The sequence below is a fragment of the Ranitomeya variabilis genome, chromosome 7 (assembly GCF_051348905.1).
Source record: "Ranitomeya variabilis isolate aRanVar5 chromosome 7, aRanVar5.hap1, whole genome shotgun sequence".
Lineage (NCBI taxonomy): Eukaryota > Metazoa > Chordata > Amphibia > Anura > Dendrobatidae > Ranitomeya > Ranitomeya variabilis.
The window spans coordinates 233,831,177-233,850,089 of NC_135238.1; the positions used below are offsets into that span (position 1 = coordinate 233,831,177).

Sequence of the window (18,913 nt, forward strand, 5' to 3'; positions counted from 1 at the left end):
TGCAAAAAAAGGTTATTCCACAAAATATTAAACCTAGGGGTTGAATAATAATTGACCCACACTTTTATGTTTAAAATTTATAAAAATTTAACTGGGCAACAAAACTTTTTGGTTTGTAAGATTTATGCATCTGTTAATAAATCCTGCTCTTGTTTGAAGTTTGAAGGCTCTAACTTATTTGCATCTTATTAAACCTGCTAAATCTGCAGGGGGTTGAATACTACTTGTAGGCACTGTATATACTTGAAGCTGTTACACAGGCACCTTATTTGTTTCCTACCGTTGTAGAAGGTACCTAAGCAAACTAAAGGGCAAGTCTGGTGTATTTACTCTTGTATTTAAACCACCTCCTCATATTCTTGTGATTGACTGCAGGGGTCATGTGGATGATGGATGTGATATCATCACTGTTGGACCAGTAAAGATTAATGTCAATTTGAAAAGGCGACCCCCTTAAAAGGGGTATTCTCAAGTTATTACTGTGAATTGCTTTAATTAGATGGCATGAAAATCAGCAAGTTTGCGATTGACTTGCTTTTTCTGTCTGCTGTCATTCTTCTGCAATGAGCGCTTTTATCTTTCATAGTGAATAACTGGTATCTATGAAGGCCAACATAGCAGCAATGCTAACCTTTTGGCGCCCTGCATCTGTACTGGTGTGGGAATGGTCGAGTATTCTCCTCCCTCTACTGTCACTAAGGCTGGACATGGTAATGGGGGATAGTGAAGTATCCACTGCAACCAAGGAGGTGATGGTTTAGCACAGGAGTCTAAGACCTGAGCCGCATTTTGCAGCCCATTGGCACCGGTGTTCTCGCATCGATCGGAACTTGGTCCAGCGGTCTACTGATTCTAGCACTTTTATTTTTCTTATAGGAGTTACACTTTTTAGGTTGCACATGTAGCACAGATGTTGGCTGGTCTCTCAAATGTTAAAGGGTTATTTACTGCTGTAAATCCGTGTGACTATGGCGCCAATAACTGATACCATGATGGATCCTCATCCTTCGTTTATTTGGGGACAGTTAAACCACAGTTGCATAGGTCACAGTAAAATTAATACAGACCCCAGCAGACTATGAATTATTTCTTTATACAGTATATTTTATTTTCTTTATTTCCCCTTATAAAACCTCACATGTTCACAGCATCGGGTGTGACCGGCTCTGTTCCTTCCCGATCTCCCTCGTGAAGGCGCAGTGATTAAATATTCGTATTATTCTTGGGGACGAGGAATTTATATTTAACGGGACAAAACGAACAGAAATAAAAAGGTGCGGATTTAGAAGAGTCCTTTTGCCTTCTTTAGCGTCTGTTTCTTCCAGTCGGGCAAAGCCTGAAACTCAGAGCGTGAAATCCCAAAGATTGCAGTAAAATCTTCATTGTTCAGATATTCCTGAAACAAAAATCAGGAAGGTCACTGAGGCGATAAGAACCAAAAACAGATGATGTACCGAGGGCAAGACCGAAAAATTATCTGCCCCGTATGTGTGATGTATGCAGTACTGCAAAAACACTAGGGTTGAGCGAAACGGATCGTTCATTTTCATAAGTCGCCGACTTTTGGCAAAGTCGGCGTCTCATGAAACCCGACCCGATCCCTGTGTGGGGTCGGCCATGCGGTAAGCGATCGAGAGAGAGCGATCGAGAGCGAGCGCGATCGAGAGCGAGCGCGATCGAGAGAGAGCGCGATCGAGAGAGACCCCATCCATCCCCATTGACGTGCATAGGGTTTCGCAAAACATGACTCGACCCTAAAAAGGTCAAGGTCGCTCAACCCTAAAAAACACTGGTCGTAATATACGGGACGATATTGCAATGAATTAAGCCCACTACTGACAAATATATAGATAGATATAAAAATCTACATAGGACACAGTAGTTATATTCTTGTACATATGAGCAGTATTATAGTAGTTATATTCTTGTACATAGGGACAGTATTATAGTAGTTATATTCTTGCACATAGGAGCAGTATTATAGTAGTTATATTCTTGTACACAGGGGTCAGTATTATAGTAGTTATATTCTTGTACATAGGAGCACTGTTATAGTAGTTATATTCTTGTATATAGGGGCAGTATTATAGTAGTTATATTCTTGTACATAGGGGCAGTATTATAGTAGTTATATTCTTGTACATAGGGGCAGTATTATAGCAGTTATATTCATGTACATAGGAGCAGTATTATAGTAGTTATATTCTTGTACATAGGAGCAGTATTATAGTAGTTATATTCTTGTACATAGGAGCAGTATTATAGTAGTTATATTCTTGTACATAGGAGCAGTATTATAGTAGTTATATTCTTGTACATAGGGGGCAGTATTATAATAATAATTTGATGTTTGCCTCTAGTTCCTTTTTTGTATTGTACATACGGTACATTCTCTTATGACATTTATCAGATTTCAGCCCTTCTCACCTCTTTTCGGCCGGGGTCTACTCCTGTAGGTAATTCATCTGGTGTCTTGTTAACCAAAGCATCAGCTGGGTAGGTTTGGAGCACTAGAGACCCGAGGTTGGTTTGGGAAGTGAAAGATTCCAGTGGAGTTTTGTTAAATTCCTGTCAGATAGAAGTGATTTTTATAAATAATTAAAGTTGAAACATCCGGTAATAAGTTATGATCTACTGGAACATTATGGATGACGGCTTGTGTGCCATTTCTTTTTTATATAGACAGTGGCAGAAGTTGTCCTGATACCGTCCTTGTTTCCTTGATGTCACCGTTGTCCCAACACCTTTTACAGCATGAAATCCCAGCCATACAGAGAGAAGCTGCAGCTGCATCCCCCTCGTCCCTGCTATGTGCTGAATATTTGGGCTGGAGCTCACAGGAGGAAGCCATTACGTTGCTTGTGTGACTACATTCCCCTGTGACTACGATATAATACTTTTTTTTTTTTTATTATTATTATTTTGTCACTTGGTCATGTGTGTGATATCTGCATTGTGCACTCACCGAGGAGAACTGGTCAATAGACTCTTCATTTCCTAATTCGGCTTTTAATTGTTCATATGATTTGGTGTTCTGAAAAATAAGTTCAATAGAAATGAGAATTGATTGGCAGCCATCACCATGATTAATGCTGGTATTTTTCCACATTGACTTGGGATCTCTCAAATAATAATTGCAGGCGCCATATGCACGAAAATCAATTGTTGGAGCGACTAAATACTGGATTATACAAGTCGGTTATGATGTGGATCTAATATGTTTCTATATTAGGTATATATATAAAAATGATCCGCGCTGGGTTCTCCAGTTTTGTAGCCACTAGATACCTCCAAAAAACAATAAGTATTTGCACCTTTTATATGACTTTAAAAACTATTAAAAAATATATTTGTGTTGTGTTTTAAAATAACTCCACCGTGGAGCACGACATTACCATAAGAAAATTCTGAGCAAGATAATAAATTGAATTTTTACCTGGTGCGGTACAGTCGATAATGTCCACAGTTCCCTTTAATCGGTCTTTGTAAAAGTCCAAATGTGGAAAAATGCGGCTTCGGTGGAGTTTTTTTTCTTTTTTCTCTTTTGCTTTCACTTGAGCGGGCTCCAGGCAGTGCCCCGGCCGGCGGCAAAACAGCCCTATGCTCACTCACTGCTAATAGCGACTATGCGCTGTTGTGCAGCTCTCGGTTCTCTGCCTCTGCAGGACCTTGCGTGACGTCACGGTCATGTGATTGCTCACGTGACTTGCTACAGATAGCACAGTGGACCAATTTCCTACTAGTTTCGGAATAGGACGTATTCCTTCATCAGGGATGGTCCGTTCTAGATGTCCTCCACCTATATAGCCCGCATTGGTCATGTGTCCACATCATATATTAAAGGCAAAAAGCTCAATCTCACTATTCAAGCCCTTCGGTACTAGAGTGTCCAGTTGAAATATCATTTTTGTTTCCTCCCTGGACATCTGCTGAATATAATTTCCTCTCCGCCAGCTTTTATTAACGACTTTAAGGCCTGTGATTAGAATATCCACACTTGCGCCATTATGATGAGTGAAAAAATGTTTCGACAGCGGGTGGCCTTGAAATTTTTTATTAATGTTTCTCAAATGTTCATTGATCCTTATTTTCAAAGGTCGTTTAGTTCGACCTATATATAATTTGTTGCAGGGGCATTTAATAGAGTAAATAACCCCTGTCGTATTGCAAGATATAAAATCTTTTATTCGCCACTCCGTGCTTCCATTAGTAAGTGAGAGTTGTTTTTTTGTTTTTAATAATTTACACGCTTTACACTTCATGCAGGGATAGAACCCATGACCTCTGGACATGTGAGGATATTTGTTTGCACCATGGACGTGTGGAACCGTAGGAGCTATTGTATTTCCCAGATTGCTAGCCTTTCTGTAGATAAACAGAGGGTGCTCAGGAAGTTTGTCCCCCAAAATTTTATCTTCTTTAAGAATGTCCCAATGTCTTTTTACTATCTTCCTAAGAAGATGCGTATTTGCATTATACTGTGTAATAATGGGGACTGTTTTTCACTTCTTCCTTTTATTTGAAGTAGTTTTGATCTGGGTATCTCCTCCACTGTGTTTTTTGCCAAAGATAAGGAGCACGGAGAGTAGCCTTTTTTCATGAATTTATTGGTAAGAAATTCTGCTTCTTGATTAAAATCATGAGTTTGAGAACAATTCCTATGTGCCCTAATTAGCTGGCTCTTGGGTATATTCAAAAGCCAGCTAGGAAGATGACAGCTGTCTAGCGAAATATAATTATTAGTGTCCGTGGGCTTGTGAAAAGTCTTGGTATGAATTTTCCCATTGCTAATAAAAATATTAAGATCTAAAAAATGTATGGATTCAGTACTGGTGGTACCAGAAAATTTTAAAAAATATGAATTTTTATTTAAATTAGCAATAAAATCTAGTAATAAATTTGGACCACCAGACCAGATAAAAACAATATCGTCGATAAATCTTTGCCAGAGTACCAGATTCGCACCAAGATGCCCCCCATCATAGATGGCATGATGTTCCCATCTACCTACGTATAGATTAGCATAACTTGGCGCGAACCTGGTACCCATAGCAGTACCCCACTGCTGGGAGTAGTAGTTGCGAACCTGGTACCCATAGCAGTACCCCACTGCTGGGAGTAGTAGTTCGCTTCATATTTAAAATAATTGTGAGTCAATATAAAGTGCATACATTCTAAAATAAAAGAGACCTGTTTTTTGGGGAGAATTCCCTGTTGTTCCATAAAGAATTTTGCCGCCTCACACCCTTTCTCATGTTGAATGACGGTATACAAAGAAGTAATGTCCAATGTACCCATGATGTAATGCTCTTTCCATTCTATCTCATCCAGAATTTTCAAAATATGTGTACTATCTTTCAGGTAAGATGGAAGTCCCGGGACCAATTTTTGTAGATGACAGTCTACATATTTTGACATATTTGCTGTCAAACAACCTATACCTGATATAATAGGTCTCCCGGGGGGATTGGTTTGATTTTTATGAATTTTAGGAAGATAATAGAAGTAGGGTATCCTTGGATGCTCTGTATTTATAAAAGTGAACTCTTGTTTATTAAGGATACCTTGTTCCCGACCTCTTTTAGTCAAATCCTTCAATTCTTGGATGTACCTATTTGTTGGATCTCTTGGTAAGAGGCTATAGGTCTGCTGATCACCAAGTAGGCGTAGGGATTCTTTCGTATAGTCTACCGAATTTAGAATGACTATACTTCCCCCTTTGTCGGCTGGTCTAATTGTTATTGCCTTATTGTCTTGAATTTGTTTTAAAGCCTTACGTTCATTATATGTTAGGTTATTTCTAAAATTTGAGCACCTCTTGTCTGAAATTTTTCTAATATCTCGTATGACGTTCTTTTGAAATGCTTCAAAAGATTCAGAGTACTCTTGAACTGGGTTGAAATTCGATTTAACCCTTAATGAAGTGTGTACAATGGGGTCCACCTGGAATGAGGGAGGACTAGTAGCACTACTACTGGTATCTTTAGTTTTTAAAAAATATTTTTTAATGGCTAGTTGCCTCCTAAATAATTTAATGCCAATGAAGGCCTGGAATTTGTCAAATTTTGTGTTTGGAGCATACTTCAATCCTTTGTTTAATAGAGAGATTTCATTTTTCTCCAATCTATGTTTACTTAGATTGAATATTTTTTGTTGTTGTTCCTCCTCCCCTTTGTCTAGTTCTTTTTTGTTGTTCTGTTCCTTCTTTTTTTGGGTAAGTTTCCCGCCCCTACAGCCTCTTTTCCTACTTTTTTTTGACCTAATTGAAAAAAAGGGTGATTGTCACGTTTATTTTTAGGTAAAATTTGATCAGAGGAGCGGGTGTGTATATTTGATTTTGTTAATGTTTTTTTTGAAGTTTTTCTCAAATTTTTCCTAAAGGGAGTTGATATGGGGGAATTGGTCTCGTTGTTTTGATGCAGGGTCTCCTGCCCACTTGTAGATGGAAACTCTTCACCATTATCCAAAACTTGAAATCTGTTTTGAAATGCTTGTGATGAAATAGGTGTATATACGGATATGTCATGAATTGATAGACAAATGAAGCGAACTACTACTCCCAGCAGTGGGGTACTGCTATGGGTACCAGGTTCGCGCCAAGTTATGCTAATCTATACGTAGGTAGATGGGAACATCATGCCATCTATGATGGGGGGCATCTTGGTGCGAATCTGGTACTCTGGCAAAGATTTATCGACGATATTGTTTTTATCTGGTCTGGTGGTCCAAATTTATTACTAGATTTTATTGCTAATTTAAATAAAAATTCATATTTTTTAAAATTTTCTGGTACCACCAGTACTGAATCCATAAATTTTTTAGATCTTAATATTTTTATTAGCAATGGGAAAATTCCTACCAAGACTTTTCACAAGCCCACGGACACTAATAATTATATTTCGCTAGACAGCTGTCATCTTCCTAGCTGGCTTTTGAATATACCCAAGAGCCAGCTAATTAGGGCACATAGGAATTGTTCTCAAACTCATGATTTTAATCAAGAAGCAGAATTTCTTACCAATAAATTCATGAAAAAAGGCTACTCTCCGTGCTCCTTATCTTTGGCAAAAAACACAGTGGAGGAGATACCCAGATCAAAACTACTTCAAATAAAAGGAAGAAGTGAAAAACAGTCACCTCTAGAAACAGTCCCCATTATTACACAGTATAATGCAAATACGCATCTTCTTAGGAAGATAGTAAAAAGACATTGGGACATTCTTAAAGAAGATAAAATTTTGGGGGACAAACTTCCTGAGCACCCTCTGTTTATCTACAGAAAGGCTAGCAATCTGGGAAATACAATAGCTCCTACGGTTCCACACGTCCATGGTGCAAACAAATATCCTCACATGTCCAGAGGTCATGGGTTCTATCCCTGCATGAAGTGTAAAGCGTGTAAATTATTAAAAACAAAAAAACAACTCTCACTTACTAATGGAAGCACGGAGTGGCGAATAAAAGATTTTATATCTTGCAATACGACAGGGGTTATTTACTCTATTAAATGCCCCTGCAACAAATTATATATAGGTCGAACTAAACGACCTTTGAAAATAAGGATCAATGAACATTTGAGAAACATTAATAAAAAATTTCAAGGCCACCCGCTGTCGAAACATTTTTTCACTCATCATAATGGCGCAAGTGTGGATATTCTAATCACAGGCCTTAAAGTCGTTAATAAAAGCTGGCGGAGAGGAAATTATATTCAGCAGATGTCCAGGGAGGAAACAAAAATGATATTTCAACTGGACACTCTAGTACCGAAGGGCTTGAATAGTGAGATTGAGCTTTTTGCCTTTAATATATGATGTGGACACATGACCAATGCGGGCTATATAGGTGGAGGACATCTAGAACGGACCATCCCTGATGAAGGAATACGTCCTATTCCGAAACTAGTAGGAAATTGGTCCACTGTGCTATCTGTAGCAAGTCACGTGAGCAATCACATGACCGTGACGTCACGCAAGGTCCTGCAGAGGCAGAGAACCGAGAGCTGCACAACAGCGCATAGTCGCTATTAGCAGTGAGTGAGCATAGGGCTGTTTTGCCGCCGGCCGGGGCACTGCCTGGAGCCCGCTCAAGTGAAAGCAAAAGAGAAAAAAGAAAAAAAACTCCACCGAAGCCGCATTTTTCCACATTTGGACTTTTACAAAGACCGATTAAAGGGAACTGTGGACATTATCGACTGTACCGCACCAGGTAAAAATTCAATTTATTATCTTGCTCAGAATTTTCTTATGGTAATGTCGTGCTCCACGGTGGAGTTATTTTAAAACACAACACAAATATATTTTTTAATAGTTTTTAAAGTCATATAAAAGGTGCAAATACTTATTGTTTTTTGGAGGTATCTAGTGGCTACAAAACTGGAGAACCCAGCGCAGATCATTTTTATATATATACCTGTTTATAGCTACTAATACAGAAGGGTGGCACTGTATTTGTATCTGCTGCAGGATTCACAGTTTCTGAAGCGCTACTGGAGTCTTTAATTTTATGTTTCTATATTAAAATGGAGCCACAATGGTGGGGAGCAGAAAGAATTATCATGGGGATATAGGAATGAAACCATTAAGGCTGAAAACTCAGGTGCTGTAGCTTGGAAAATCCCCCTAAAATATCCAGTTAGGTAATTATTACTTAATAATTGGGGGTGATCAGGATCCTCATCAATTTATTATCCAGAGTGGGAACTTCCTACAGCGAGGACGCGGCTCATTGATGTATTACCCAGTCTATTGACATCGTTGCAATGCTACATTCGCCCTGTGGTGGCGCTGCAGCGAAGTGAAACACTTGCTGCTGAGTCCTGGAGTCGATCACTGAAGGTTTCAGTACACAGAGACCCCCTAGATCCACTTATTATAGGGGTGATCACATACCTCCCATTTAAAGGGATCCCATGCATGGAACCAGCCTGTGAATGTTGGGGGCTCGAATCCTTGCTTCACCACAATAATGGGGGTGTTGACATCACGACTTCCAGGATGACACTTCAGATATTCTTGTGCTGTGACTGCTGCGTCCCTCTTTTCTGATTCGTTTGCACTTTTGCCGATCCATAGGAAAACCTGCGAGGATTTGGTACAATGAACATTTCTCAGAAAATGGAAAAACCCTTTTAAGGATGTGACCATTTTTTAGACTCGTCATTATCGTGCCACAAGTCAGGTCCAGGTGCCAAAGGTTTGATGGTGGGATCCCCCCCGCCAGGGGTCTAATGCAGACGGCGCAGGCATGGCTGATATCGCCAGGAACGAATCGCTTACCGAAAGGTGTGTTTTTCTTTTTTGTTTTTTTTCTTCTTCATTATCCAGAGATTGAAAATTCATAGTTAGACCAAATAGTTCTCACAGCTGAGGGATTGTTACAATTGTATCTAGTCTAGAAAATCTTCTGTCAGCTAAAATCTATCTACAGTAGCTTGTTAAAATGTAACAAAAAAATTGTTGCAAACCTGAGAATTGCGAGGAATGTCAGCAAGAGATCTTATAAATAGGCTTCTATGGGCCTTTGGTTGCAACAAATAAATATTAAAAACACCATGTAGCCTTCTATGTGCGCACAGGCACAGCGCCCCACATACATGTGGCTGTGTACGGTACTGCAGTCCCAGCACCCAAAGCCCCTTTATTCTTGCAAAAAGTCTTTGAGGAAAAGCGAGCACTCACCATTCGCTAATATCCAGTCTTTATTGTAACATATTGTCAAAAGCAGGAACAATCAGGGAGAAACGTGATTCCACAAGTCTTGGAGACTGGATATTAGCGGATGGTGAGTGCTCGCTTTTCCTCAAAGACTTTTTGCTACACATGTTTGGATTTTTTCAGTTGGAGCACCTGACATCTGCACGGGCTTTAACGCGTCACAGGAGGACCTTGAGCAAGTCGGTGTGGGTGATTTAACCAGCTGATGGTGCTGCTTTCCATTTTTCTTTTGACTTTTTTGCACCCTTTATTCTTGCATCTTCTTGATTTTAGTGTCTTGGCGCACAAAAGATTTTGTCAAATAGATTAACTAAACTGACTGGACATCAGGAATATTTCACCCGTACCTGATCCCAAGCATCCAACAAGAAGACGTCATCTTCATCCAGATCATCCTGGTGAAAATCTGAAATTTCAGTTGCACGGAACGTTCCTGTCTGGTTGGAGCACTCATACAGGCGCGGACTGATATCTGGAACTTCTTCTTGCAGTCTACAACACAAAAATGTATCTTGTTCACTTAACACCTTCCAACGAGTTCATAAGTAAAATTCAGAACACCCAAACGTCTGTGCGGAATAGTTTCTGGATATTTCTTAGTACGATATTGCTGTAGGAATTGCAGATCCATTTTCTGGTAGAGTAACATTCTGTATGGCTGCTGAATTACATTACATGCTGTATCTGTGTGTCTGGCATGCACACGGCCACTCATTCAGTGAAGAGGAAACTTCCTGCTGATTGGTGCAGGTCACAGTGATCGTTCCCCCGCAGATCTACAAGATCCTTTGCATAAGTGATAACTTGTGTTCACTTGACAACTCTAGCCTTGTCTGTAAGTAGAATAGGCGATAACTTACTGATTGGGGGGGGGGGTACCCGGGGAGTGGCCACAAGATCCCCCAGCAATCCTGAGATTAGAGTGGAGGCGTGTATTCTTTATCTCTGCTCCTTCGCTGACTATGGGACTGATGGAAATAGAGGAGTGCTGCACTGGTGCTTTTCCAGCAGTCCCATAGTGAATGAAGTGGAGGTTGAGCACAAGATTCCCTGCAGAGCCCAGTTCTCTGGATTGCTGGGGGTCTCAATCAGAATCTAGGGATGCCCCTTTCAAGACCAGGAAAACTAGTGACAGCACATCAACTCTGCTACATCAGCACCGCTGTATTATACATCAACATTGGTGCTGTATCCACAGCAGGATACACTCTGCTTTACCTCTTACTGCTGGCATACTGGCTCTTGCCACCCAGTGCCAGCCAGAACTCCGATGGCTCCTGCCCCTCCGCCACCACCACCTTCTCCCCTCTGGAAATTATGTCGGCCACATTCTTGGCCATCGCTCTCTCATCACCACTGCAGCCCTGTGGATACAAATAAAGGAACCAACATTAACTTCATCTTCTCCTGCATCTTGTTACTTACATGGAAGGAGAATACAATCGCAGAGAATTCCGTCACATTCTTTTTATTGGTATTGAACATTAATTAGAGATTTTCCAGGCTCTCACAGACCCCCTCCTCGACTGCAGCCTATATAGAATTCAGGGGGCAACTGTGGCTGTGCCCTGTACTGCGGTGACACCCATATAACTGGCTGTGCCCGGTACTGCGGCGACACCCATATAACTGTGGCTGTGCCCGGTACTGCGGCGACACCCATATAACTGTGGCTGTGCCCGGTACTGCGGCGACACCCATATAACTGTGGCTGTGCCCGGTACTGCGGCGACACCCATATAACTGGCTGTGCCCGGTAAAGCGGTGACACCCATATAACTGTGGCTGTGCCCGGTACTGCGGCGACACCCATATAACTGTGGCTGTGCCCGCTACTGCGGTGACACCCATATAACTGTGGCTGTGCCCGCTACTGCGGTGAGACTCATAACTGGCTGTGCCCGGTACTGCGGTGAGACTCATCTGGTTGTGTCCGGTACTGCGGTGACACCCATATAACTGTGGCTGTGCCCGGTACTGCGGTGAGACTCATAACTGGCTGTGCCCGGTACTGCGGTGAGACTCATCTGGTTGTGTCCGGTACTGCGGTGACACCCATATAACTGTGGCTGTGCCTGGTACTGATGACCTTCAGCCAAGACCATCAATGCAAATTTCAGATAAATCCCCTTTAAGGAAGAATTTTTCTTCCAATATATCCTTTGTACAAGAGATTACTCCAGTCTATGAAGCCACGTCACTGCTGACCTTACCTTTCCGCACCACACGTAGCAGGTCCCCTTGGTTTTCAAGACGAACACATCGTTAGAATTAAGAGACGATGCCCGGACGGGGACCTCGAAGGCCTTGGTGTTGTACTCATTGGTGCCGTGTACGTGGAACAGTCGGACCTCGGGGGGAATATAGTCACTGTCGGCACGAGAAGTACCGCCCTGTAGAAGAGACACATCCAGTGTTAGTGTATGGTGAGCGCTGCACAAGGTAACAATACAGGAGCTTGGTCATTACCGTGCATCATTGATCTGCGATCATCAAAGTAACGCAAGGATCACGGCCGATGCAGTGTTGTGATGTATGTGTATAATATATATAACGCACAGTCATGGCTAAAAGTGTTGGCACCCTTGTTCAACAATTTTCTTTCTGTTCTCCATGCTTAGTGTGGCACACTCAGACACGCAATGCAAAGATTGAGACTATTTCTCACCATTTTATCTGGTTTCAGTATAATTTTCATATTGCCCACACCTGTTACTTGCCTCAGGTGAGTGTGAAGGAGCATCACATGCTTGACACAAAGTTGTTTACCCACAGTTTTGGGAAAGGTGCCAACATTTGTGCCCTGTCCATTTGTTTTGTTTTTTGTGTGAAATTATATCCAATTTGCTTTTTTTTTTTTTCGTGTTGTTCCAATACACACAAAGGAAATAAACATGTAAGATATGTAATTATGATACTTTTTTGGGAGAGATATTTGATATTTCATTTTCTGGAACAATTCCAAGGGTACCAACATTTTTATATATATATATATATACAGTGCCTACAAGTAGTATTCAACCCCCTGCAGATTTAGCAGGTTTAATAAGATGCAAATAAGTTAGAGCCTTCAAACTTCAAACAAGAGCAGGATTTATTAACAGATGCATAAATCTTACAAACCAAAAAGTTTTGTTGCTCAGTTAAATTTTTATAAATTTTAAACATAAAAGTGTGGGTCAATTATTATTCAACCCCTAGGTTTAATATTTTGTGGAATAACCTTTGTTTGCAATTACAGCTAATAATCGTCTTTTATAAGACCTGATCAGGCCGGCACAGGTCTCTGGAGTTATCTTGGCCCACTCCTCCATGCAGATCTTCTCCAAGTTATCTAGGTTCTTTGGGTGTCTCATGTGGACTTTAATCTTGAGCTCCTTCCACAAGTTTTCAATTGGGTTAAGGTCAGGAGACTGACTAGGCCACTGCAACACCTTGATTTTTTGCCTCTTGAACCAGGCCTTGGTTTTCTTGGCTGTGTGCTTTGGGTCGTTGTCTTGTTGGAAGATGAAATGACGACCCATATTAAGATCCTTGATGGAGGAGCGGAGGTTCTTGGCCAAAATCTCCAGGTAGGCCGTGCTATCCATCTTCCCATGGATGCGGACCAGATGGCCAGGCCCCTTGGCTGAGAAACAGCCCCACAGCATGATGCTGCCACCACCATGCTTGACTGTAGGGATGGTATTCTTGGGGTCGTATGCAGTGCCATACAGTCTCTAAACGTCACATGTGTGGTTGGCACCAAAGATCTCGATCTTGGTCTCATCAGACCAGAGAACCTTGAACCAGTCAGTCTCAGAGTCCTCAAAGTGATCATGAGCAAACTGTAGACGAGCCTTGACATGACGCTTTGAAAGTAAAGGTACCTTACGGGCTTGTCTGGAACAGAGACTATTGCGGTGGAGTACGTTACTTATGGTATTGACTGAAACCAATGTCCCCACTGCGATGAGATCTTCCCGGAGCTCCTTCCTTGTTGTCCTTGGGTTAGCTTTGACTCTTCGGACAAGCCTGGCCTTGGCACGGGAAGAAACTTTCAAAGGCTGTCCAGGCCGTGGAAGGCTAACAGTAGTTCCATAAGCCTTCCACTTCCGGATGATGCTCCCAACAGTGGAGACAGGTAGGCCCAACTCCTTGGAAAGGGTTTTGTACCCCTTGCCAGCCTTATGACCCTCCACGATCTTGTCTCTGATGGCCTTGGAATGCTCCTTTGTCTTCCCCATGTTGACCATGTTTGAGTGCTGTTCACAAGTTTGGGGAGGGTCTTAAATAGTCAGAAAAGGCTGGAAAAGGAGATAATTAATCCAAACATGTGAAGCTCATTGTTCTTTGTGCCTGAACTACTTCTTAATACTTTAGGGGAACCAAACAGAATTCTGGTGGGTTGAAAGGTTGAATAATAAATGACCCTCTGAAAAAACTTCTCCCAATTTTAAAAAAAAATAAACAAAGAAATACCATTCTTTTTTGCTGCAGTGCATTTCACACTTCCAGGCTGATCTACAGTCCAAATGTCACAATGCCAAGTTAATTCCAAATGTGTAAACCTGCTAAATCTGCAGGGGGTTGAATACTACTTGTAGGCACTGTATATATATATATATATATATATATATATATATATATATATATATAGTGTGTGTGTACACTCGTACCTCGTACACCACCATCTTCCCTTTAAATATGGCCATGAGGTGTGAGGGCTCCTTCCCCATCGTCACTCGCACTTGAACAGGTTGTCCATCATATTGCTGATCCAGGCTTACGGCCTGATACGCGGATGCAGCGATCTCATCCTGGCTGGCGTGGCGACCCTGCGTTCACAGAGAGACATATAGATATTAGATAGAAACTATGAATAGACATAATTAGAAAGTAGATCTATATGACGATGTTAGACATTTGATAAAATACATTGCAGATCTTGGGGTAATACAGAGCCCGTCTTTTCACATTTTTTTTATTAACTAATTCGATAGATAAAAATATATATGTATATATAAATACAAAACTAAATTTGTAGGATTTTCCCCAGGGAGAAATATGTCTGATAGAAGTGGTCAGAATCCTATCAGAAAAAGGTCGCCTTGTGGTGGCTGGTGGTTACACACATGTTGGCCATTTTTTGTACTTCAAACCTTTATTTTAATAAAGTACTCGTATAATCTACATGGTGGTAATGCAGTTTACATTTTATATATTCAGGGCAGATTTTAGACAAAGTGGGGCTTTAAATGCTCACATTTTGCACCATCACATTCAAACATTTAGGTTGCATTTCAGATCATACAAATTTAAATATTAGACAAAGATAACACAAGTCATCACAATGCAGTCTTTTTTTATATGAAGGTCTTTATTATTCAGGGAAAAAGAAATCCAAACCTACAGGGCCCTGTTTGAAAAAGTGATTGTCACCCTTTAAAAGATAAATTAACTGTGGTTTATCACATCTTTAGAAAGCTGAGTTCACATTCCCTAGCCACATGCAGGCCTCATTACTGCCATACCTGTTCTCAATCTATAAATCACTTAAGTAGGACCCGCCTGACAAGTGAAGTAGACCCAATAGTTCCTCAGAATCAAGACAGCATACCACAATCCAAACAAATTATGGAACAAATGAGAAAAAAATTGAGATGTATCAGTCTGGAAAAGGTTATAAAGCCATTTCTAAAGTTTTGGGACTTCTACACCAGATTTCACTGTGGTTGCTGAAGTAACGCAGCTTTTCAGAAAAATAACATCATACCAACAGTAAAATATGATGGTTGTAGTGTGATGATCTGGGGCTGTTTTGCTGCTTCAGGACCTGGAAGACTTGCTGTGGTAAATGGAACCATGAATTAAAGATCCTGCAGGAGAATGTCCGGCCATCTGTTCGTGACCTCAAGCTGAAGCACACTTGTGTTATGCAGCAGGACAATGATCCAAAACACACCAGCAAGTCCATCTCTGAATGGCATAAGAAAAACAAAATTAAGACTTTGGAGTGGCCTAGTCAAAGTCCTGACCTTAATCAGATTGAGATGCTGTGGCATGACCTTAAAAAGGCGGTTCATGCTCAGAAACCTCCAACGTGGCTGAATTACAACAATTCTGCACAGATGAGAGGCCAAAATTCCTCCAGAGCCCAGTTAGGGTTCGTCCCCACAATCGGGAAATGCAGTGCCAAAACTGCAGCGGCCAGATGTTACAGCACATTGTATGGGATTTCTAGAAATCCCATGTCCACTATACTGATCACCTGCGGAAACTGACATGTGCTAGTCTCTGCAAAACAGAAATGTAATCAGAATGTGGTGAATGCGTTAAATTCACATGGTTCAGTGAACACATAGATTTACATGCATTCAATAAAACGCAGCATTTCGGATGCAGCGAAAATACACTGTCCAAAGCGCTGCCACTTCCAGATCGTGGGCACATAACTGGCAATGAGTCTTTTAGGCTATCACAGATGCTTGATTGCAGTTGTTGCTGCTAAGGGCGGCCCAACCAGTTATTAGGTTTAAGTGGCAATCACTTTTTCACTCAGGGCCCTGTAGGTTTGGATTTATTTTTCCCTTAATAATAAAGACATTCATATAAAAAAATGCATTTTGTGATCACTTGTTTATCTTTGTCTAATATTACAATTTGTTTAGTGATCTGAAACATTTAAATGTGTCAAACAAGCAAACAAATAGGAAATCAGGAAGGGGGCAAACACTTTTTCACACCACTGTATGTATACACAGAACACATACACATGTATTCACAGCACATACATATAGATATATGTATACACAGAGCACATACATACAGACACATACACTCACCGGCCACTTTATTAGGTACACCATGCTAGTAACGGGTTGGACCCCCTTTTGCCTTCAGAACTGCCTCAATTCTTCGTGGCATAGATTCAAGAAGGTGCTGGAAGCATTCCTCAGAGATTTTGGTCCATATTGACATGATGGCATCACACAGTTGCCGCAGATTTGTCGGCTGCACATCCCAAAGATGCTCCATACAAGGCAGGATGGATCCATGCTTTCATGTTGTTTACGCCAAATTCTGACCCTACCATCCGAATGTCGCAGCAGAAATCGAGACTCATCAGACCAAGCAACATTTTTCCAATCTTCTACTGTCCAATTTCGATGAGCTTGTACAAATTGTAGCCTCAGTTTCCTGTTCTTAGCTGAAAGGAGTGGTACCCGGTGTGGTCTTCTGCTGCTGTAGCCCATCTGCCTCAAAGTTCGACGCACTGTGCGTTCAGAGATGCTCTTAGGCCTACCTTGGTTGTAACGGGTGGCGATTTGAGTCACTGTTGCCTTTCTATCAGCTCGAACCAGTCTGCCCATTCTCCTCTGACCTCTGGCATCAACAAGGCATTTCCGCCCACAGAACTGCCGCTCACTGGATTTTTTTTCTTTTTCGGACCATTCTCTGTAAACCCTAGAGATGGTTGTGCGTGAAAATCCCAGTAGATCAGCAGTTTCTGAAATACTCAGACCAGCCCTTCTGGCACCAACAACCATGCCACGTTCAAAGGCGCTCAAATCACCTTTCTTCCCCATACTGATGCTCGGTTTGAACTGCAGGAGATTGTCTTGACCATGTCTACATGCCTAAATGCACTGAGTTGCCGCCATGTGATTGGCTGATTAGAAATTAACTGTTAACAAGAAGTTGGACAGGTGTACCTAATAAAGTGGCCAGTGAGTGTATATACCTACTAGGAACCCATGCATTCTGATATCATCACTAATCTATACCACCAGGGGCCCATGCATTCAGATGTAGTCACTAATATACAACCCCTGGCAAAAATTATGGAATCACCGGCCTTGGAGGATGTTCATTCAGTTCCTTAATTTTGTAGTAAAAAAGCAGATCACAGACATGGCACAAAACTAAAGTAATTTCAAATGGCAACTTTCTGGCTTTAAGAAACACTAAAAGAAATCAAGAACAAAAAATGTGGTAGTCAGTGATGGTTACTTTTTTTCACCAAGTATAGGGGAAAAATTATGGAATCACCCTGTAAATTTTCTTACCCAAAACTAACACCTGCATCAAATTAGATCTGCTCGTTAGTCTGCATCTAAAAAGGAGTGATCACACCTTGGACAGCTGTTGCACCAAGTGGACTGACATGAATCATGGCTCCAACATGAGATGTCAATTGAAACAAAGGAGAGGATTATCAAACTCTTAAAAGAGGATAAATCATCCACAATGTTGCAAAAGATGTTGGTTGTTCCCAGTCAGCTGTGTCTAAAATCTGGACCAAATACAAACAACATGGGAAGGTTGTTAAAGGCAAACATACTGGTCGACCAAGGAAGACATCAAAGCGTCAAGACCGGAAACCTAAAGCAATATGTCTCCAAAACAAGAAATGTTCAACAAAACAAAGGAGGAACGAATGGGTAGAAACTGGAGTCAACGTCTATGACCGAACTGTAAGAAACCGCCTAAAGGAAATGGGATTTACATACAGAAAAGCTAAACGAAAGCCATCATTAACACCTAAACAGAAAAAAACAAGGTTACAATGGACTAAGGAAAAGCAATCGTGGACTGTGGATGACTGGATGAAAGTCATATTCAGTGATGAATCGCAAATCTGCATTGGGCAAGGTGATGATGCTGGAACCTTTGGTGCCGTTCCAATGAGATTTATAAAGATGACTGCCTGAAGAGAACATGCAGATTTCCACAGTGATTGATGATATGGGGCTGCATGTAAGGTAAAGGCGCTGGGAAGATGGCTGTCATTACACCTTCAATAAATGCACACGTTTATGTTGATATTTTGGACACTTTTCTTATCCCATCAATTGAAAGGATGTTTGGGGATGAGGAAATCATTTTTCAAGATGATAATGCGTCCTGCCATAGAGCAAAAACTATGAAAACATTCCTTGAAAAAAGACACATAAGGTCAATGTCATGGCCTGCAAATAGTCCGGATCTCAATCCAATTGAGAATCTTTGGTGGAAATTGAAGAAAATGGTCCATGACAAGGCTCCGACCTGCAAAGCTGATCTGGCAACAGCAATCAGGGAAAGTTGGAGCCAGATTGATGAAGAGTCCTGTGTGACACTCATTAAGTCCAGGCCCCAGAGACTGCAAGCTGTTAGAAAAGCCAGAGGGGGTGCAACAAAATACTAGTGATGTGTTGGAGGTTTTTTTTCATGAT

At 41.2% G+C, this 18,913-nt stretch overlaps 1 protein-coding gene across 1 annotated transcript in view; it reads right to left on the reverse strand.

Moving 5' to 3' along the window:
• Window positions 1-993: 993 nt before the first annotated feature.
• VIL1 (villin 1) overlaps window positions 994-18,913 on the reverse strand; it is a 35,503-nt gene continuing 17,583 nt past the window's right edge. Inside the window, exons 13-20 of the mRNA XM_077273197.1 lie at window positions 14,375-14,533; window positions 11,930-12,109; window positions 10,935-11,080; window positions 10,064-10,208; window positions 8,892-9,080; window positions 2,966-3,034; window positions 2,428-2,568; window positions 994-1,396 (exon numbers count right to left, since the gene is read on the reverse strand). Coding sequence (XP_077129312.1) covers window positions 1,283-1,396; window positions 2,428-2,568; window positions 2,966-3,034; window positions 8,892-9,080; window positions 10,064-10,208; window positions 10,935-11,080; window positions 11,930-12,109; window positions 14,375-14,533 — 1,143 coding nt within the window. The 3' untranslated portion in view covers window positions 994-1,282. The remainder of the gene's footprint in view (window positions 1,397-2,427; window positions 2,569-2,965; window positions 3,035-8,891; window positions 9,081-10,063; window positions 10,209-10,934; window positions 11,081-11,929; window positions 12,110-14,374; window positions 14,534-18,913) is intronic.